The sequence below is a fragment of the Ovis aries genome, chromosome 13 (assembly GCF_016772045.2).
Source record: "Ovis aries strain OAR_USU_Benz2616 breed Rambouillet chromosome 13, ARS-UI_Ramb_v3.0, whole genome shotgun sequence".
NCBI lineage: Eukaryota > Metazoa > Chordata > Mammalia > Artiodactyla > Bovidae > Ovis > Ovis aries.
The window spans coordinates 11,773,841-11,792,907 of record NC_056066.1 but is presented as its reverse complement, the minus strand read 5'-3'; the positions used below and the strand labels follow the sequence as shown (position 1 = coordinate 11,792,907).

Genomic DNA, 19,067 nt, shown 5'->3' with positions numbered 1-19,067 from the left:
CCATCTCACCCTCTGCTGTCCTCCTCTCCCGCTCTCAGTCTGTCTCAGCGTCAGGGTCTTCTCCAATAAGCTGGCTCTTTGCATCAGGTGTGAGCATTGGAGCTTCAGCTTAGTTTACTCATCTGTAAAACGGGAGTGAAACCATCTGATCTCCTAGGGTCGTAAGGATGAAACTCTTTGAAAAGCACGTGCGCGAGAGTGAGTGTCCTAAGAGTTCGCCATCCGTGGCTCTCTCCCTGCACTTACACGTTTAACCCCGTTTCTGCCGTTTTCTTTCTGATGGTTTCCTAACCTGTGTCGCTCTGGTCAGCTAGTTTTGCTGTGTGTTGATTCCTTGGGAATTCAGCTCCAGGGCTGAGACGAGCGAGGGCTTCTCTGAGATCCCGCTCTGTGGGCAGCGTCTGCAGATGGGCGGTGCGGAGTGGGTGCTGGGCGGGGCTTCCAGGACGCAGGTCCTGCTTTCTGTCTTTCAGTGCTCATCCTTCTCACTGCACGCTTGAGCCCATCCGACTATTAGTGTCAGCGCTAGACGAGGTTAGGGGCTTCCCAGCTGGCACAGTGGTCAAGAATCCCCCCGGCCAGTGTGCAGGGGGTCCTTCCCCTGCAGAAGGACATGGCAATCCACTCAGGTGTTTCTTGCCTGGGAAATCCCATGGACAGAGGAGCGGTGGCCCAGTGGTTAAGGATCCACCCTCCATTTCAGGTGATGTGGGTTGATCTCTGATCCGGGAAGACACCACGTGCCTTTTGTTGGGCAGTTAAGTTTGTGCCCTGCAACTGCAGAAGCCCAGGCACCAGAAGAAGAGAGGAGGCTCCCCTAGCTGCACCTGGAGAAAGCCCATATGCAGCAGTGAAGACCTAGCACAGCCAAAAATAAGATAAAAAGCAAAAGGATTCTTAGGAAAAGAAATATATGAATGTTTATATTGCTGCAGAAGTGTGTATGTTAAAGCACTAGCAGATGGGAAGAAGTAATCTATAAAGGTCACTTTCTACTCCCTCCTGAAGTATGACTTTGACCTTGAAAATCTGATTCGTACCTAAACACATCTACTATTTGTATGTAGTGGATGAATTCAGCCTGTTAGCAAAATTGCTGAGTAGCTAAGAAATAGGCTGTATCTTTGTATTTTTGTGAGCATGGAGATGAGGGAGTGCCCTGTGTAACGGGAAACAGCTCGGTGACTCTTCTCATTGGCCCGTCTGCCGAATCCAGTGCCCTTCTCGACAAGAAAAGATCAGTTTTGTATTTGAAGCTAGTTGGGGAGTTTCTTTAGCTTTTGTCTGTTTTGGCAGTTTTGATGATTTCTTTAGCAGATTAGTTAAATGTTGGTTGAGTCATTTAATGCAGGGCGGAAATGCTTTCTAGTCATTCAGCTGTGTTGGAACCTAAGCCCTATAAACCTGCTTGCATTCTTGTAGGTTATGTATCTTTCAAATTATCGGAGAATTCAGTGAAAAGGAAGTCAGGATTGATAACCATAGTAATGACTTTCTCTGAGAACACATCAGAAGTTCAGTGTGATGACTGGAGGTGATAACGTGTGTATAAGCATCTGCTGTCTGTGTTCCAGGCGCTTTGTGTACACCAAAGTTAGGTTTTAGCGCTAAATCTGGTACCTAGGTTTGTCAAATATTGTACTCTGGGAGCCAGTGTTGCTGAAATAGTGAGGAGATTTTATGTTTACTGGTATTGAGCTTCCAGAAGCTAAGTTTTGGAGTGCGATTCAGAATTCACCAGGTGACGTGTGATCGCTTGGTGTGTGATGGAGTTTCTAAGAGTGTTAACTTTTGTTTTGATTCCCAGTGAAGAAACCAAAAGCACAGCAAGATTAAGTGGTCAGGGCCAGGGGTCACTCCATTAATAGAGCTCTTTCTTATCTTTTGATTCTTGGTTCAAGAGTGTCTTTCCTCAAAGGGTGTTTTTAAAGAACTGTTGATTTGGTGTAGAATTTCCTTCTCTTTACCAGTTTGCAGGGTTCCAAATTTATTCTCTCAGTAACCAGAGTTCCTTGGAACCTCTGCTCATATTGTATCCAGATCTTTTCGCTCAGAGTCTCTCAGCTGTTTTGCTGACTTAACACAAGGCATCATTTTGATTATGATATGAAGGCAGATCCCCACCAAAGAGACTCTCCTGCCTAAGTGACTTCGGTGTCACACGGCAAGAGTCTGAATTCAGAAGAAGTGACGTGGTCAAAGGATAAAGGAGCGTGTCCCCTAGGGAGCTGTGCTTTGATGCTCACTGCTTATAACCAGCGTCACTGAACCCTCCCAGTTCCTTTTAACCGGAACATCTAACTTCTGTTGGTTGAAGGTTGACCTCTGCTTGGTGTTGGGTGAAGAATGTCTTGGTGCCCCCACCCTACAGGCTGGACTACCTTCTTTAGCTTCAGAGCCATTCTTAGGAAAGAAAGATGCTACAGTTGTCCCCAATCATCCTTCCCCTTCCTCTTGTTTTCAGGGGAAAGTATGTCTTTTCCAAGCCCCCCTTCTTGTGAATCCTGTGAACTCCTGCTACCGACCTCTCTGGCGCTTGTATCTGTCGTAAAATACTGATGGCTTTGGGTTCAGCTTTCAGAACAATGTCTCCCCCTCCCCGCTCAGAGCCGCTCTGATTCCCCCTCCTCCTGTGTCTTTGTTGTTAACACCTGTTCGCACCTGTTGTCTCGACTCCCCCAGGCCTGCAGAGCCCAGCTCCAGAGTTCATCGTGGACGTTGAATCTATGGACATCTTCCCTGTGGGTTGGTGTGAGGCCAACTCCTACCCTCTGACTACACCGCACAAGACAGCCTGTGAGTATTGCCCCACTCGGAGCCTTGCTGGGCATCTCTGGGACTTAGGTGAATAAATAGGCAATTTGGTAAAGAGAGTGGAGCCAAACTGTAAAAATCAAAGTGTTCTCAGTTTTGCACAGAACACCAGGACTTCTGTCTCATTCATCCTGTAAGTGTCTGCGTGAGATGAATGTCTGTAGGCACTTCCCAGCTTGAGAAACCAAGTCCCAGCGACAAGGTGGAGATGAGCGTCTGGGATCTTTACTCCCTGTTTGTGTTCATGAAAAAGTTTAAGCTAAGTACTATACATTTGTATGATTATATCTGAGAAAGAACTTATTCTCCTAAGGTTTACCCCAGAGGTTTATCCCAAAACCAGTTGTAATTGGTTCCAATAATTTACTGACATAAACACTTAACCATTCCTGGCAATGAAGAGATGAGGCCAAAGTGAAAACAGTGCCCAGTTGTGGATGTGACTGGTGATGGAAGTAAAGTCCGATACTGTTGGAATGTTAGGTCCATGAATCGATGAATTAGAAGTGGTCAAACAGAAGATGGCAAGAGTGAACATCGCCATTTTAGGAATCAGTGAACTAAAATGGACTGGAATGGGTGAATTTAACTCAGATGAGCATTATATCTACTACTGTGGGCAAGAATCCCTTAGAAGAAATGGAGTAGCCCTCAGAGTCAACAGAAGAGTCTGATATGCAGTGCTTGGATGCAAGCTGAAAAATGACAGAATGATCTCTGTTCATTTCCAAGGCAAACCATTCAATACCGTAGTAATCCAAGTCTGTACCCCAACCAGTTATGATGAAGAAGCTGAACGTGAACGGTTATATGAAGATCTATAAGACCTTCTGGAACTGACACCCAAAAAAGATGTCCTTTTCATCATAGGGGACTGGAATGCAAAAGTAGGAGGTCAAGAGATACCTGGAGTAACAGGCAAGTTTGGCCTTGGAGTACAGAATGAAGTAGGGCAAAGGCTAACGGAGTTTGGCCAAGAGAACACACTGGTCATAGCAAACACTTTCTTCCAGCAACACAAGAGAAGACTCCTACCCATGGGCATCACCAGATGGTCGACACCAAAATCAGATTACTTATATTCTTTGTAGCCAAAGATGGAGAAGCTCTATACAGTCAGCAAAAACAAGATTGGGAGCTGACTGTGGCTCAGATCATGAACTCCTCATTGCCAAATTCAGACTTACATTAAAGAAAGTAGGGAAAACCACTAGACCATTCAGGTATGACCTAAATTAAACCCCTTACGATTATACAGTGGAAGTGAGAAATAGATTCAAGGGATTAGATCTGATAGAGTGCCTGAAGAACTATGGACAGACCTTTGTGACATTGTTCAGGCAGTGATCAACACCATCACCAAGAGAAAGAAATGCAAAAAGGCAAAATGGTTGTCTGAGGAGGGCTTACAAATAGCTGAGGAAAGAAGAGAAGCTAAAGGTAAAGGAGAAAAGGAAAGATATTCCCATTTGAATGCAGAATTCCAAAGACTAGCTAGGAAAGATAAGAAAGCCTTCCTCAGTGATCAGTGCAAAGAAATAAGGAAAACAATAGAATGGGAAAGACTAGAGATCTCTTCAAGAAAGTTAGAGATACCAAGGGAACATTTCATGCAAAGACGTGCACGATAAAGGACAGAAATGGTATGGACCTAACAGAAGCAGAAGATGCTAGGAAGATGGGGCAAGAATACACAGGAGAACTGTACAGAAAAGATCTTCATGACCCATTTAACCACGATGGTGTACTCACTCACCTAGAGCCAGACATCCTGGAATGAGAAGCCAAGGTGGGCCTTAGGAAGCATCACTGCGAACAAAGCTAGAGGAGATGATGGAATTCCAGTAGAGAAATTTCAAATCCTAAAGGATGATACTGTGGAAGTGCTGCACTCAATATGCCAGCAAATTTGGAAAACTCAGCAGTGGCCACAGGACTGGAAAAGGTCAGTTTTCATTCCAATCCCAAAGGAAGGCAATGCTAAAGAATGTTCAAACTACCACACAATTGCACTCATCTCACACGCTAGGGAAGTAATACTCACTGTTCTCCAAGCCAGGCTTCAAGAGTACATGAACTGTGAACTTCCAGATGTTTAAGCCGGTTTTAGAAAAGGCTGAGGAACCAGAGATCAAATTGCCAACATCTGTTGGATCATCGAAAAAGCAAGAGAGTTCCAGAAAAACATCTACTTCTGCTTTATTGACTATGCCAAAGCCATTGACTGTGTGGATCACAACAAACTATGGAAAATTCTTCAAGAGATGGGAATACCAGGCCACCTTACCTGCCTCCTGAGAAATCTGTATGAATGTCAAGAACCAATAGTTAGAACCGGACATGGAACAAAAGACTGGTTCCAAATTGGGAAGGGAGTATGTCAAGGCTGTATGTAGGTTGTCACCCTGCTTATTTAACTTATATGCAGAGTATATCATGCAGAATGCCAGGCTGGATGAAGCACAAGCTGGAATCAAGATAGCCGGGAGAAATATCCATAACCTCAGATATGCAGAGGACACCACCCTTATGGCAGAAGGCGAAGAAGAACTGAAGAGCCTCTTGATGAAAGTGAAAGAGGAGAGTGAAAAAAGCTGGCTTAAAACTCAACATTTAGAAAACTGAGATCATGGCATTTGGTCCCATTACTTCATGGCAAATAGATGGGGAAACAGTAGAAACAGTCAGACTTTATTTTCTTGGGCTCCAGAATCACTGCAGATGGTGACTGCAGCAATGAAATTAAAGGATGCTTGCTCCTTGGAAGAAAAGCTATGACCAACCTAGATAGCGTATTAAAAAGCAGAGACATTACTTTGACAACAAAGATCCATCTAGTCAAAGCTATGGTTTTTCTAGTGGTCATGTATGGATGTGAGAGTTGGACTATCAAGAAAGCTGAGCGCCAAAGAATTGATGCTTTTGAACTGTAGTGTTGGAGAAGACTCTTGAGAGTCCCTTGGACTGTAAGGAGATCAAACCAGTTAGTCCTAAAGAAAATCAATCCTGAATATTCACTGGAGGGCCTGATGCTGAAGTTGAAACCCCAATATTTTAGACACCTGATGGGAAGAACTGACTTACTAGAAAAGACCGTGATGCTGGGGAAGATTGAAGGAGGGAGAAGGGGACAACAGAAGTTGAGGTGGTTGGATGGCATCACTGACTGGATGGACATGATTTTTAGCAAGCTCCGGGAGCTGGTGATGGATAGGGAAGCCTGGCGTGCTGCAGTCCATGGGCTCACAAAGCATCAGACACGACTGAGAGACTGACCTGAACTGATTCTTGGCATTAAATTACCAGTGAGATTTCAATTGGACTTTGAAGGGGGCATTACATTACATCCTTCTGATCACAAAAGTGCCAAATCAAACCAATATTAGTAGTCAAAATAACCCAGCATCCCATACACACACACATACACTCACAGACACACCACTTAAATATATACAAGTGTGTGTTTTAATATAAATTGTTGTAGGTCATTATCCTGAAATGGTAACCATTTTAAAAAATATTAATTTATAGTATATGATAATTCATTCAATAATAAATCTTAGCATTTATAATTCTACCCTAATGTGTCAACAGTAGTATTTAAAATTGTTTGTCCTTAAATATAAGGCTTTTAATTTTTTGTGAAATAGGTTAGATATTTCTAATGTTTTCTTTATTAATTTGTATGCTGGCTAACTTTTTTTTAGCACCCTCCTGTGAGGTTCATTTACATGGATGCTCAGAATATTGCTGTAAAGAGAGTTCCCTGCCATCGCCGGCCTCCTGTTTCCTGAGGTCGAGAAATTTTGAAGGACACAAGGAACTTAACAATTCTCACCAAGCGTCAGATGAGATTATTCATGTGAATAAAGTAGGGGCCCAAGCTATAGAGAGAGGTGGATTCTAAGAGGTTCTTTTGCCCTGTACCCAGTACTGCATACTGAATCTCAGCCAATGACAGTAACATCTTGCCGTCAGTTTAAAATACTTCTAAAATTATGAGCTTAGAATAATGATTTCAGCGTTGAGGGCCTTCTTTGCCTTTTATTCTCACTTAAAATGTCTTGGGTCTTTGGCTGTCAGCCCCCACAGCCCTGGGCAGGTCCTCCCCCGGCTCTACAGGTTTAGATCCAATCCTCCGTGCCTGCTTGTGCCTCAGACAGAAATTCGTGTCCTGACCCTCTCCCTTCCTCCTTCACTGGCTTTGGGAGGGGAGGAGCATTTTCAGTTTTTCTGGATGAAAGCCCACGCAGGTTAAGGTGAACGCAGTGACGTTTCATCTCTGTTCCCCAGCCTGTTGGGTTTGGCTTCTCATCAAGACATCACACAATTTGGGCATCTCACCCTAATTAACAAAGACCGACTTAGGCAATGTAGTCTGCACACTCATCTTCCCCTTTAGAGGTCACAGAGTTTGTACTTTCTCATAGTAGTTATAGGCAGACTTTGTTGTCACAGGTCGTTTTTACACATTGAAAGTTTCAGGCATCCCTGCCTCAAGCACGCCTGTGATACCACTTTTCCGACAATGCTTTTTCGCTTCGTGTCTCTGTGTCACGTTTTGGTAACTCTTGCCGTATTTCTAACTTTTTCATCATTATTGTATTTGTTGTCATTATCTGTGATCAGTGACCTTTGGATGTCACCACTATAACTCAGTGACGCTCAGATGATAGCATTTAACAATCAAGTATTTTTGATTAATGTATATACACTGTTCTTTAGACAAAATATTATTATGATACACACTTGATAGACTACAGATTTATAGTAGACTTATAAAACATAACTTTTATGCGCACTGGGAAACCAGAAAATTCCTGTGACTCCTTTATTGTGATAGTCACTCTATTGGGTGGTCTGGAACCAAACCCACAATATCTCTGAGGTCTGCCTGTCCTGGAATTGGATACTAAATAAAATCAAGAATAGATGAAATTTTGAATCACTATTTCTCTTGTTTATTTGTGTTCTCGTGGCGTTTCTCATACACGCATTTTGCTTTGCAGAGGCAAAGTCTAATTAAACCTGCCAAACTCCGACAGCTTTAGAAATTCTGTGAGCATTAATTTTTCCTAATGTTGGAAGATGCAGGAGTATCTATGTCTGAGTTAGCAGATGCCAAAAGCTCTGGTCTGTCTTTGTGAAGGTGATTCCAACCAGTTCTAAATGTAACCTGGAGATATTCTTAACCTCAGGTTATTGTTGGCTGGTTTCTGTTACTGTTTGACAGGCGTATGTGTTTGCTAGGTACCAATCTGCTTTTTAATGATAAAATGTTGTAGTTTATGAACGTGCCTCTAATCCTAATTTGGGAGCATGCTGCAATGGTAAAATTATTTGCCTTATCACGCTTTCTGTGGGGAAAAGTCATCTGGATAGTCAGTGCTTGTACCAGTCCATTTCACCAGCTGTGTTCCTGGGAGGTCTGATACGTGTCTTCTTTTTATTAGAAGCACATTTTAGAATAAAGTAGCCCATGTAGTGATAAGGTAAAATGTACTAAATTCTCTTCTGATTTCATTTCTGAAAAGTCACAGTCTGTTTTGTGCTGGAAGAGATGAAGATAAAATTGTGGCCGGAATGAAGTAACTTTTCAGTTTTCAAATTGTTGCTTTAAAAACAGACACAGTTCTATACCTATGGAGCCATTAAAAAAAATGCTTATTCCCAACTCGCTGTTAAAGCCGGTTTTCTTTTTCCCCCCCTTCTGCCTGTTTTACAGCACAAAAGAAGAGGAAGATCGCAGTTGTGCAGCCAGAAAACCAGTAAGTGTTTTTTCACGAAAGCTCCATGATAATCTATGAAGTATCTTTAGAGGATGGAAATAGGGCTGCTTTTGTTAGAGAGCTGGTCCCGGCCTAGCACGGGTGTCAAGGCGACAGGAAAACATGTACTGAGCGTCTGTTTTGTGCAGGACACACGGGGCCTGCTTCTTAAGGAATTTCTTTTCCAGACTGTACCCTCTCACTTTCGTCCCAGCGTAGCTGACCTGAAGGATGCCCACGGTCCTGCGTTCTGGTCAGGGTGCTCTGCGACAGTTCTCCGGGTCTTTAATGCCCCAGGGCCCCACAGAGCTGCCTGTCCAGGCCTCAGCTCTGCCCCCTTCCAGCCCGGTGAGCTGGAGCAGGTTGTTTTATTACTCCGTACCTCAATGCCCTCCTTTGTAAAATACCTGTTTCTTGGGGAGTTTTAGAAAGATTAAATTAGAGTCTACATGAAGATGTGTGGGCCCTCCATTGCCAAATAAATGTAGGTCACTCCACGTTTCAATTGTAAGTTTATGAGGAAGGGGATGTTCTGTAGTGTGTGGACCTACTGGCTATATATTTTTGGAAAATTGTCACTGTTAGTACCACGTTTATAAATGTCTGGAATACACCGTGATAAACATCCCTTACTGAGTGAATCTGTTTTCTTAATACACTGATGGAAAGGGAGTTGAAAGCAGCTTCTTTTTTCATGTGCTGAAGTTTAAACTTAAAATCAAATAATAGTTTCATTGTTATTTGATGTGAATAACAGTTTCACGGGTATTCTGAGTATGTTTCTAACAGTGTATCAGGCTAATCGTCTGACTCCAGTTTTATGTGGATAACACTGAAATAGAGAGGTAAAAGCTAAAATAACAGTACCCCTCATTGAATCTCAGTTTGAATTCATGACTCCTAAATTTGCAGCCTGTGGATCAGCAGTTTTCACCTTTACTTGCATCTATCACTAGACAGCTCATTAAAAAACACAGGTCTCCAGGCCCCATCTGCAGAATTTCTGATTCAGGATGTCTGTGATGGGGCCTGAGCTTCTCCACGTGTAACAGGCTCCCAGGTAGTGCTGATCTGACAGCTTGGGACGCCCGCTTTGAGATCCAGCGCCATAGATGATCCCACTAAGAGCCCTTATTACTATTTACTTGGAGTTTACGTAACTGTTCATCTGTGCAGTTTCTATGAAATCAACCTGTACATCTCCTGGAAACCCAATTTGCCTTTTTCCCCTTGAGTGATAGTTTTTATATTTGTTCAGCAACTTTTTGCTGAACAGCAGCACAGACTTCTGTCCTAGACTAATAAGCCTACTTCACATTTTAAGAATCATCAATTTTGAGATTTTTCTTTGAGAATCTACTTTTCAGTGTGGCCTCATCCCATACACGCACGGACCCCAGAAATCAAAAGTCAGCAGAAGAAAGTCATTAATGAGGGAAAGTCTGACTTTAATGAAAGTCAGTGCAAACTGACGTTTCTGCATGTCCTAAGTATGATTGAGGACATTCTTTAACAAGCGACATGCCCAGGAAGTGACCTAGAGGAGCCTCAGAGATCAGTGATAACCCCCTCGAGGGGCGGGTGACCTACAGGCTTCTTGGAATTATTGTTAAGAATTGCCCCCCCGATGATCTTACCTGTTCTTATCCATGCACGCATTGTGTCTTACATATTCATAGCTTAGATTCCTGTAAGTTATGAAAAGACTTTGGAAGGTACTGGTTTCTTCTATAGCTTGGGACCCACGGGTGTTTCTCCTTTATCCACAGATCACCATCCACAGTGCCTGTTGAGAAAATACCTCACGACCTTTGTCTGTTCCCTCACCTGGACGCCACAGGTAAATCAGCTGCTTAGAATGCCCTGGGAGAAGGAAATGGCAACCCACTCCAGTGTTCTTACCTGGAGAATCCCAGGGACAGCGGAGCCTGGTGGGCTGCTGTCTATGGGGTCGCACAGAGTCGGATACGACTGATGCGGCTTAGCAGCACCAGCAGGATGCCCTGGCCCTTCTCAGTGTGTTGCTGTGAGTGGAGACATGGGTATATTTTTAGGTCAATATGACAATACTCAACTTTGATATATTTTTAGGTCAGTATGAAAATACTCAACTTTGAGCCAACTATCTTTTTTTACAGATACCTACTCCTTTAAAATTTTTTTCTAAGCTATATTCTCGGTGTCTTTCCCTTTTTGTTTCTTGGTCAGTAGCTAGAGACACTTCGCTTGGCATGAGAAGCTGGGTCCACGCATCACTTGGAAATTACGTGTCCAGTTAGAACTGTGTATCAGGAATAATCATGTTGGAAAAGAGTTGGAAATATTATTAGGCATTTCTTTTTGGACATTTTATGTCATTTATGCCAGTGATCCTTGCATTTTTACACTAGTGGTTAATCTTTAAGTCCCCGTAGGCTTTTGAATTGTTCCCTAAAACCTTGTTTGAGTGGCTGGTTGGGAATAATATGTCTTTTTAATGTACAAAGTCCTGTGTCTTACAGTAACTTTCAAAAACATAAATGTGAATTACCTTTGGATTACAAATCTGATTATAGACATGTTTGTACATTAAGTAATATATTTGATTAAGTATTCTATTTTCCAGCCAAAAGGAAGTCTGCTCTGAACCCAAGATTAAAACATGTGTACCATGGAAGAATCCTATTAGTCAAAGCTTTCTTTGCAGTAAAGAGAGCAGTTTTATGAGTAGACTTACTAAGATTGTTTTTTCTAAAGAGCTGGGCAGAGTAACCCTACCCTCGAATTTCCATGTAAATGTAGCTGTGGACTTCTTCTTTTTTTTTTTTGCCTTTTTTATAAAATTCAAACTTCAGAATGATTTTAAAAGAACCATGTCATCTTTCAGAGTCGGTAATTGTGATTTGACTCCGTCTGTCTTATACATGGAAAAATAACGTATCTCCCCCCTCACCTATTGGTTCTCAGTTAAAGTCCTATGAGAACAAAGCTTCCTGGACTATCAAATCACCATCCCAAATGAATAACAAGGTTTTTAAAACTTATTTTTTAATTAGGGTATAATTGCTTTCCAGTGTTACTAGTTTCTGCTGTACAATGAAATGAATCCGCTATATGGATACATTCATCTCCTGCCTCCCCCCAGTCCCACCTCTAGGTCATCACAGAGCGCTGAGCAGAGCTCCCTGAGCTGTATAGCAGCCTTCCACTAGCTCTCTGTTTTACGCATGGTTCTCCATGTATATATGTGTGTGTATGTTAATTTGTTGTTTTTCAATCGCTAAGTCACATCCAGCTTTTTGCAACCCCATGGACTGCAGCACATCAGGCTCGCCTGTCCTTCACTATCTCCCAGAGTTTGCACAAATTCATGTCCACTGAGTCAATGATGCTATCTAACCATCTCGTCCTCTGCCACCCCCTTCTCCTTTTGCCATCAATCTTTCCAAGCATCAGAGTCTTTTCCAGTGGTTCAACTCTCTGCATCAGGTGGCCAAAGTATTGGAGCTTCAGCATCAGTCCTTCCAAAGAATATTCAGGGTTGATTTTCTGAGGACTGATTTGTTTAATCTCCTTGCTGTCCATGGAACTCTCAAGAGTCTTTTCCAGCACCACATTTCGAAAGGATCAGTTCTTTGGCGCTCAGCCTTCTTTGTATATATATGTCAGTCTTACTCCCTCAATAACAAGTTTTTGCCCAGAAAGACCACTGTTAGTGCAGCTTGGCTCAGAACAGCTGTGGGAGAGGGTGGATCTCAGCTGGTCCTGTGACCACATCCCGTGTGTGTAGATGGCCGATGGGTTCCACTGACACCTTACCATTTAGTTCTGCTATTCCCTGTGGCACCTTGAGACACAACTAAATCAACACCTTGCCTGTTCACCTCCTAAGCTGAAAGAGCAATGAGGGAAATGCATATTCAGGTCCCTGGGAGGCACAGCTCACGTCCCTGGGACTGGCAAAATGAGGAAGCCCTGCCGTATCTGGTGTTGGCCTGGGCGTGGGGCAATGGTGAACATATACACACTATCATATGTAAAGTACGTAACTGACAGACACTGTGGAGCACGAGGAGCTATATTCAGTTTTTGTAATAACTTTTAAGGAAAAGACTCTGAAAAAGAACATATATATATATATATGATTTCCCTGGTGGCTTAGTGGTAAAGAATCCTGCCAATGCAGGAACATGGCTTTGATCCCTAGGTCGGGAAAATCCCTTGTAGAAGAAAATGGCAACACACTCCAGTATTCTTGCTTGGAAAATCTCATGGACAGAGGAGTCTGGCAGGCTGTAGTCCACGGGGCTGCAAAGAGCTGGACACGACTTAGTGACCGAACAACAACATCAGCTATATGTATGTGGATAGCTGAGTCATTGTGCTGTACACTGGGAACTCACAGAGCATGGTGGATGTAAAGCATTCTGATGGGGGTCTCAAGGCCCCTCTGGGTAATTTGGTTGGTGTGGCGGGCTAAGCTGTAGGTCCTGGAGCCTCGACCATGTTTCTCTTCCATGCAGGAATGGTGAACGGGAAGTACTGCTGTCCTCAGCTTTTCATCAACCACCGGTGTTTCTCGGGCCCCTACCTCAACAAGGGCAGGATCGCCGAGCTGCCGCAGTCGGTGGGGCCAGGCAAATGCGTGCTGGTCCTTAAGGAGGTAAAGCTCGTCCACAGCCGCAGACGGTGGGGCGGTGCGGGGTTGGGCATGGTCCCTGAGGGAGTCACAGGAGTTGGGGTCCATTCATGTGCCAAGCACCCCCTTCCCCTCCATCCTGCACACTGAAGGCAGTCATACACAGACGGGAACAGTGTTCCAGCCTGGGAAGACTCCCTTCTATTGAAGGGGATGCTTCTCCCTCCCCAAGTCAGCGGAAACGCTCACTACATTTGAGTAAAATCTTTGGTGAGTCATCACTTTTTTGTTTAAAAAGGTGACCTGTCTTGAACCTTCGTATAGTCCCATTCCTGTTTTTGTGACAAAAAAGCATGTCCAGAACATCACCTGCACCATGATGAGTGTGTTGTAATTCCTTGGGCATGAGGGGTCTGTTTATCCATCCATTAGCCACTGAACAGACTTCCGTGAGTTGGGCTTTGTATCAAGAACGGGGCCTGGGCTCAGGGAAGGGGGCCGCCCACTCTAGGGATCGGAAAAGCCGTCTGAGCAGCCTGGAGCATCAGCGGAATCATGGGAAGGAACATTTGAAGCGCCTTGAACGTGCGGACCACAGGGCCGGGTCTGGAAAGTGCAGAAATCTGAGTCCAGAAGTCCTGGGGCCTGGACCCTGTCCCTGGCGCTTGGCCTGTGTTCTTATTTAGGCCTGCTTTTCTTTAGACCCATCGCCTTCATGTTTTACATCCCCAAATTACTGGAGGCCTGGCCCAGCCTAAGTGGCGAGTGGACCCCACTGAAGAGAAATTGATAGTGAAAGGGAGATGGTGGCGGGGGGAGGGCAGCCCCTCTCAAGGGCCTTAGGGAGATCCGGGTAGGAGGTGAGCTCCAGCTGGGTTAAGCTGACACAGACTGTAGACCCTGCAGATGTTAGACTTGGTCAGGGAAGAAACCAAGCCCAACTTACACATGGGAATTCCTGTCACAGTGTAAAATAAGGCCCCTAGACCAGGAATGGGCTCCCAAGTCCCCCAGCAGTTTCAGGCCAAGCGGTCATCCTTGCCACAGCCTTGTCCCCTGCCTGTATTTGTGCCTGACTTTGTTGCCAGCGATCAGAATGGCACGGGGGACTGGCACCAACCTGGCACTTGTTTAAAGTCCCTGTGAGGCCGTGTCACACCCCCGTGATTGTGAGGTCCGTGGCCACCTGGGGCCCCTGTTAACAAACATGGTGACCTTAGAGCCAGTCTCTCTCTGAGGCTTGACTAGTTTGCTTTGCTACATACTTGGTCAACAGTAGTTAGCCCTGATCGATGCTCTGAGAGGTGCCAGCAGCTAAGTTTAAAAGCCAGGCCAGAGCAGTTTTTTGATGACAAAACTAGTTTTTTGCTGATGTTCAGAGAATGCATGAGGCAGGAAAGAGCGAGAAAAAAGAAGCAAGCGCTTTAGTTCTGTGAGTGCAAGAAAAGGGTGAGTCTGCCAAGCCAGGCTTTATGCTAATAGTCCTGCCCTGGACCTGTGTTTGGCTTCAGGTTGCGTTTCACGTACGGAGAATGAGATCACTGGAGCAAAGACAGCATGTTTGCTTTATCGGGCCATCAGGGGTGTTCATAGTTACAGGTTTCTCAGACTTTGGAAAATGTAGGCTGATGGCTGTTTTCCCCCTGCTTCTTCTAGAGGTAGATGAGGTCTGTGCACGTGGTCACCACGCTGGCATTTGTTGAGGGGGTGTGGTCTTGAGTGCTGAGAGGGCGGTGGACCAAAGACTGATCTCCCTCAGTCTGTGTCTGTGGGCTTAGTAGCGCTCTAGCCTCAGCAAGTGCAGAAGTCGGTGTAGGGACTGAATGGTCCATGCATATTTCTTTTTGCCCATCTATACCTTCCGAGGATTTTTCGATCAGCTGCACACTTAGCAGCTACTGTCATGTCAGATAGTCTCCTAGCTGTGGGAACCGAGGAGAGAATGAAACATCGTACCTCGATCCATCTGTCCATTTAGACAGGTCCAAAGCAATTCAGGAGTCATAAGCATGTGCTGGTGGGTGCTGTGCTGGAAGCTAGGGGTGGGGGTCAAGGTGAGCAGGAGCTGTGCCCCCCGGGTGAGTTGATTCCCCCTTGCCCACGGCCTCAGAGCAAGGACTTAGGCATTTCAGGTTATACTGGAAGGAGGAGAAGTCCTGCCTACGTGGCACCTGGTTAAGTCAGTCAACAAAGTCAGAGATGCAGACATGCCTCTGGACGATATTTTCTGGATTTTATACTGAACATTGACCACTGAGAACTGTGTACCAAGCATGTGGGTGATGGAAACTATAGCACATATGTAACGTGTGACGCAGGAATTAAGTAGACAGTGTCCAGGAAGGTCGGGAAAAATGTAATTTTTTCTTGTTAAGGTTTTTTATAAAGGAGATAAGATACCTTTGTTGAATTTTCTCATTGTACCATAGGGTAGGATTTTGTAGGAAAGAAAATCAGTGGCAAGTGCTACCTCCTGAGCTTCCCTCTACTGACATAGATTTTATGGTACCAAACAAGTTTTTGGCATGAATCAATCATTAATTTTTAGGTGTGCAGAATAATTTGATTTCAGTGCCCATCTTGAAATTCATTGAAGAAATCCCCCAAATTATTTATCGAGCACAGGCATGGTTCTAGCTACGATGAATCAAGCAACGAACAAAATGAAGCCCCTGATTTCATTGAAAATCCTGATTTCTCGAGGATTAGGTTCTAGAGAGAGTGATGGTAAACGAATAAATCAACATGTTTTGGATACACGGAGGGTTTCCTAGTGACATAGATATGGACTGTGAGAGTAAGGCCTTAACAGCAAGGGGAGGGAGCTGTGGGACCGGGTAAATGATTCAGGCAAGTGAAGGTTTGCCTGTTGTACAGCCAGTTGGAGATGGGTGTGAAAGTCCAGCACACATTTGGTGACCATGGGTTTGCTAGTGTGTGGACAGTGTTTGCAGCCAGGTGCACTGTGGGGTGAATATAGGTGGAGGAGGACAGTCCAGCAGTTGCACCCTGAGGTCACTGTCATATGGGGGGTGGGGAGTGCACAGAAGGATCAGGAGAGCCTCGGGTCCTGAGGGTAAGGGTAGGAAGTGTCTGCAGAGGAGGCAGTGCCCCCAGCTGCTGACGGGGTGAAATAGGACAAGGCCAAGAAGGACTCCTTCTTGGCAAAGCTGGCATCTCAGGCGATCTTGGTAAGACCTGTTTCCGGGAAGCCCCGTTGCACTGTGCCCCTGAGGAGCTGAAGGAGAGAGAGAGGAGTCCGTGGGTGTAGGCGGTTCTTGAGGGTTTTACCTTCGGTGGAGACAGGAGTGAGGCGAGGCGCTGAAGATGAGAGATGGAGAGAGTAGTTGTCCTCCTTTAAGACGGGAGGCTGAAGCCCAGTGCACACACAGAGGGTGACAGTCCAGGGGAGAGGAAGGGGAGGAGGAGGTGGGAGGGGATGGTGTCCAGTGGGCTCGGGCCGCTGTCACAGGGCACCTTGGGCTGGACCAGGCAGCTCAGAACGCAGACATGGATGCTCACAGGTCTGAGGCTCCAGGTCCTCCATCGGGGGCCAGCCCGGCAGGTGGGTGAGGACTCACTTCCTGGTTTGCACGCAGCCACCTTCTTGCTGTGTCCCCATATGCCTGAGAGGGAGGGAAAGCTTCCATCCAGCTGTATAAAGGCTATTGCTTCTCTGTGATGATAAATACACACCTCATGAACCCTAAGAAATCCAGTGAGACGTTGCTGTAGCGCCAGTTTCCTCCTTGAGTTACTCAGACCAGTCTCACGCCAGTTTATTGGGAATAGTGTTCATCGGCTTCATAGTGAACACCCTGTTGGTTATCTAGGGACAAGTTGTGTGCTCCCTTTTGTGGTCAAGAGCACAGTGGCATGAATTCTGATGCTTTGCAAGGTTCAGTAATTCAGGCTAACTTGGGTCGTTGTAACAGCTGTCAACTTCGCTATTTTCATGGAGAGAACTCTAATGCACCACTGTGTCAGGTACACACAAATTATTCCGCTCACAATTCCAAGGTTTTGTAGAGAGCTTGTTGAATTTTAGAGACATATGATGTGACACGGGGAGAAGCCATAGGAAAATTTATTCAATATCTCATGCTGTTTACGATTTAATTGCTGGCGGTTTCCACTCTGAATTGAAGTCTGGAAGGCATTTGCTTTTCACAGTCACAAAATGCATTTCGATGTACAAATAAGATGTAGCTCTGGGGTTTTTCTCAGTGAAGCACAGTGACAAGACTGGGGTGAAATTTTATTGTCTGTTGATAAACACTTGGTGTGTGATTTCAGCCAGTGCCAATTGGATTTATTTTTAAACTCAGTTTCTGTAAATTGTACTGACAATAAATAATAAAACCAGATGATTATTCTAATAGAGAAAGCATAAACACACCAGAACTGCTCGTATTGCTGTGTTCTGGCCGTTGAGTGCTTGGCAGAGCTGTGTTCTCTTGGTGAGGCTTTACAGGCACCTTGGAACACAGCAAAATGCTGCCCAGATGAGAAAAAGACACTCGCCAGGCTAACTGCTGAGAGTAAAGAATATTTTAAGATCAAATCCTCAGTGATGAGAAAGCTTTGTTTTTCAGAATTAAAGCAGGGTGCAGACCATGCCAGTTACATCCTGGAACACTCCAGGTACATGAAAACTGAGACGTGAACATTTCTGCAGCATACCTTTCAGCTGGGGGCTTCCCAGGCGACTCGGTGGTAAAGAATCCACCTGCATTGCAGGAACTGCAGGAGACTCGGGTTCAATTCCTGGGTTGGGAAGACCCCCTGGAGAGAGGCATGGCGACCCACTCCAGTATTCCTGCCTGGAGAATCCCATGAATGGAGGAGACTGGTCGGCTACAGTCCATAGGGTCAAAAAGAGTCAGACACGATTGAAGCGACGGAGCACGCACACACGCACACACGCGTCTTCTGTTCCCTTCCCATAGGTAGTGTGCCGATCTCCTCCGCAGAGTGGTAGGTGCTTCAGCAGTACGGCCAGTGTCCTCCCACCTCAGGGAGAGATTTTTCTCACTCTTGTAGTGCGTTTTTACTCGAAACACAGCGCATGAACGCAGAGCCTGGCTCATTCCCTGGATGGGGAGGGACTTCGGGAGCAGGGGCTCCGTGTCCTGTCTCTGCGCTCTGGGACCCGGCACAGCGCAGGTCTTCAGTGAGTGGGCGTTTCATGGAACAAGCCCCCGAGATCTCAGGGTTCCTTTATGTGCTGTGTTGCCCCTTCACTTTCTTTTTGCGCTCTGTATCCCAATAGTGATAGCTCACATGCATGCCTGGAGAAGAAAATGGCAGCCCACTCCAGTGTTCTTGCCTGGAGAATCCCAGGGACGGCGGAGCCTGGTGAGCTGCCGTCTATGGGGTCACACAGAGTCGGACACGACTGAAGCGACTTAGCAGCAGCTGGTCCTTGGGCATATTGCAGTGGTTCTGGCCATATGCTTATTTTCTTGCACTTGGGACTTGGGAGCGAAGGGGTAGTTTGAGAAAGCTGTCAGATGACATTAGATTCTCAGACTTCCTTTCAAAACACTCTCATCTCTGAGAATTGTCCTAACGTTAAATATGCATAAGTGGGGTCAGCATTAGGTGAGTTTCAAATAATTTGTTAACCCTCTGTACAGATATTTGCTGCTGGTGCTGCTGAGTCACTTCAGTCGTGTCCAACTGAATGCAACCCCATAGACGGCAGCCCATCAGGCTCCAAAAGTGTGGGCACAAATCTATCATCTCCGTTTTAGTGATTCCTTTTGAAATATATTTTAAAGAATTAAGATGGAATTCTTAGTAACCACTCGTACTGAAGGGGAATCTAGTTGAAGGATGATCAGTGAACCTTTGGAGAAAACAGT

General features: G+C 45.2%; 1 protein-coding gene across 5 annotated transcripts in view; it reads left to right on the top strand.

The window, feature by feature from the left end:
• The window catches only part of SFMBT2 (Scm like with four mbt domains 2), a 182,173-nt gene that overhangs the window by 142,358 nt on the left and 20,748 nt on the right, over positions 1–19,067 (top strand). For all 5 annotated transcript variants that reach the window (XM_027976510.2, XM_015099536.4, XM_027976509.2 and 2 more), the window contains 4 exons: positions 2,683–2,796; positions 8,540–8,582; positions 10,352–10,422; positions 13,085–13,224. In XM_027976510.2, the coding sequence (XP_027832311.1) occupies positions 2,683–2,796; positions 8,540–8,582; positions 10,352–10,422; positions 13,085–13,224 (368 nt within the window). The remainder of the gene's footprint in view (positions 1–2,682; positions 2,797–8,539; positions 8,583–10,351; positions 10,423–13,084; positions 13,225–19,067) is intronic.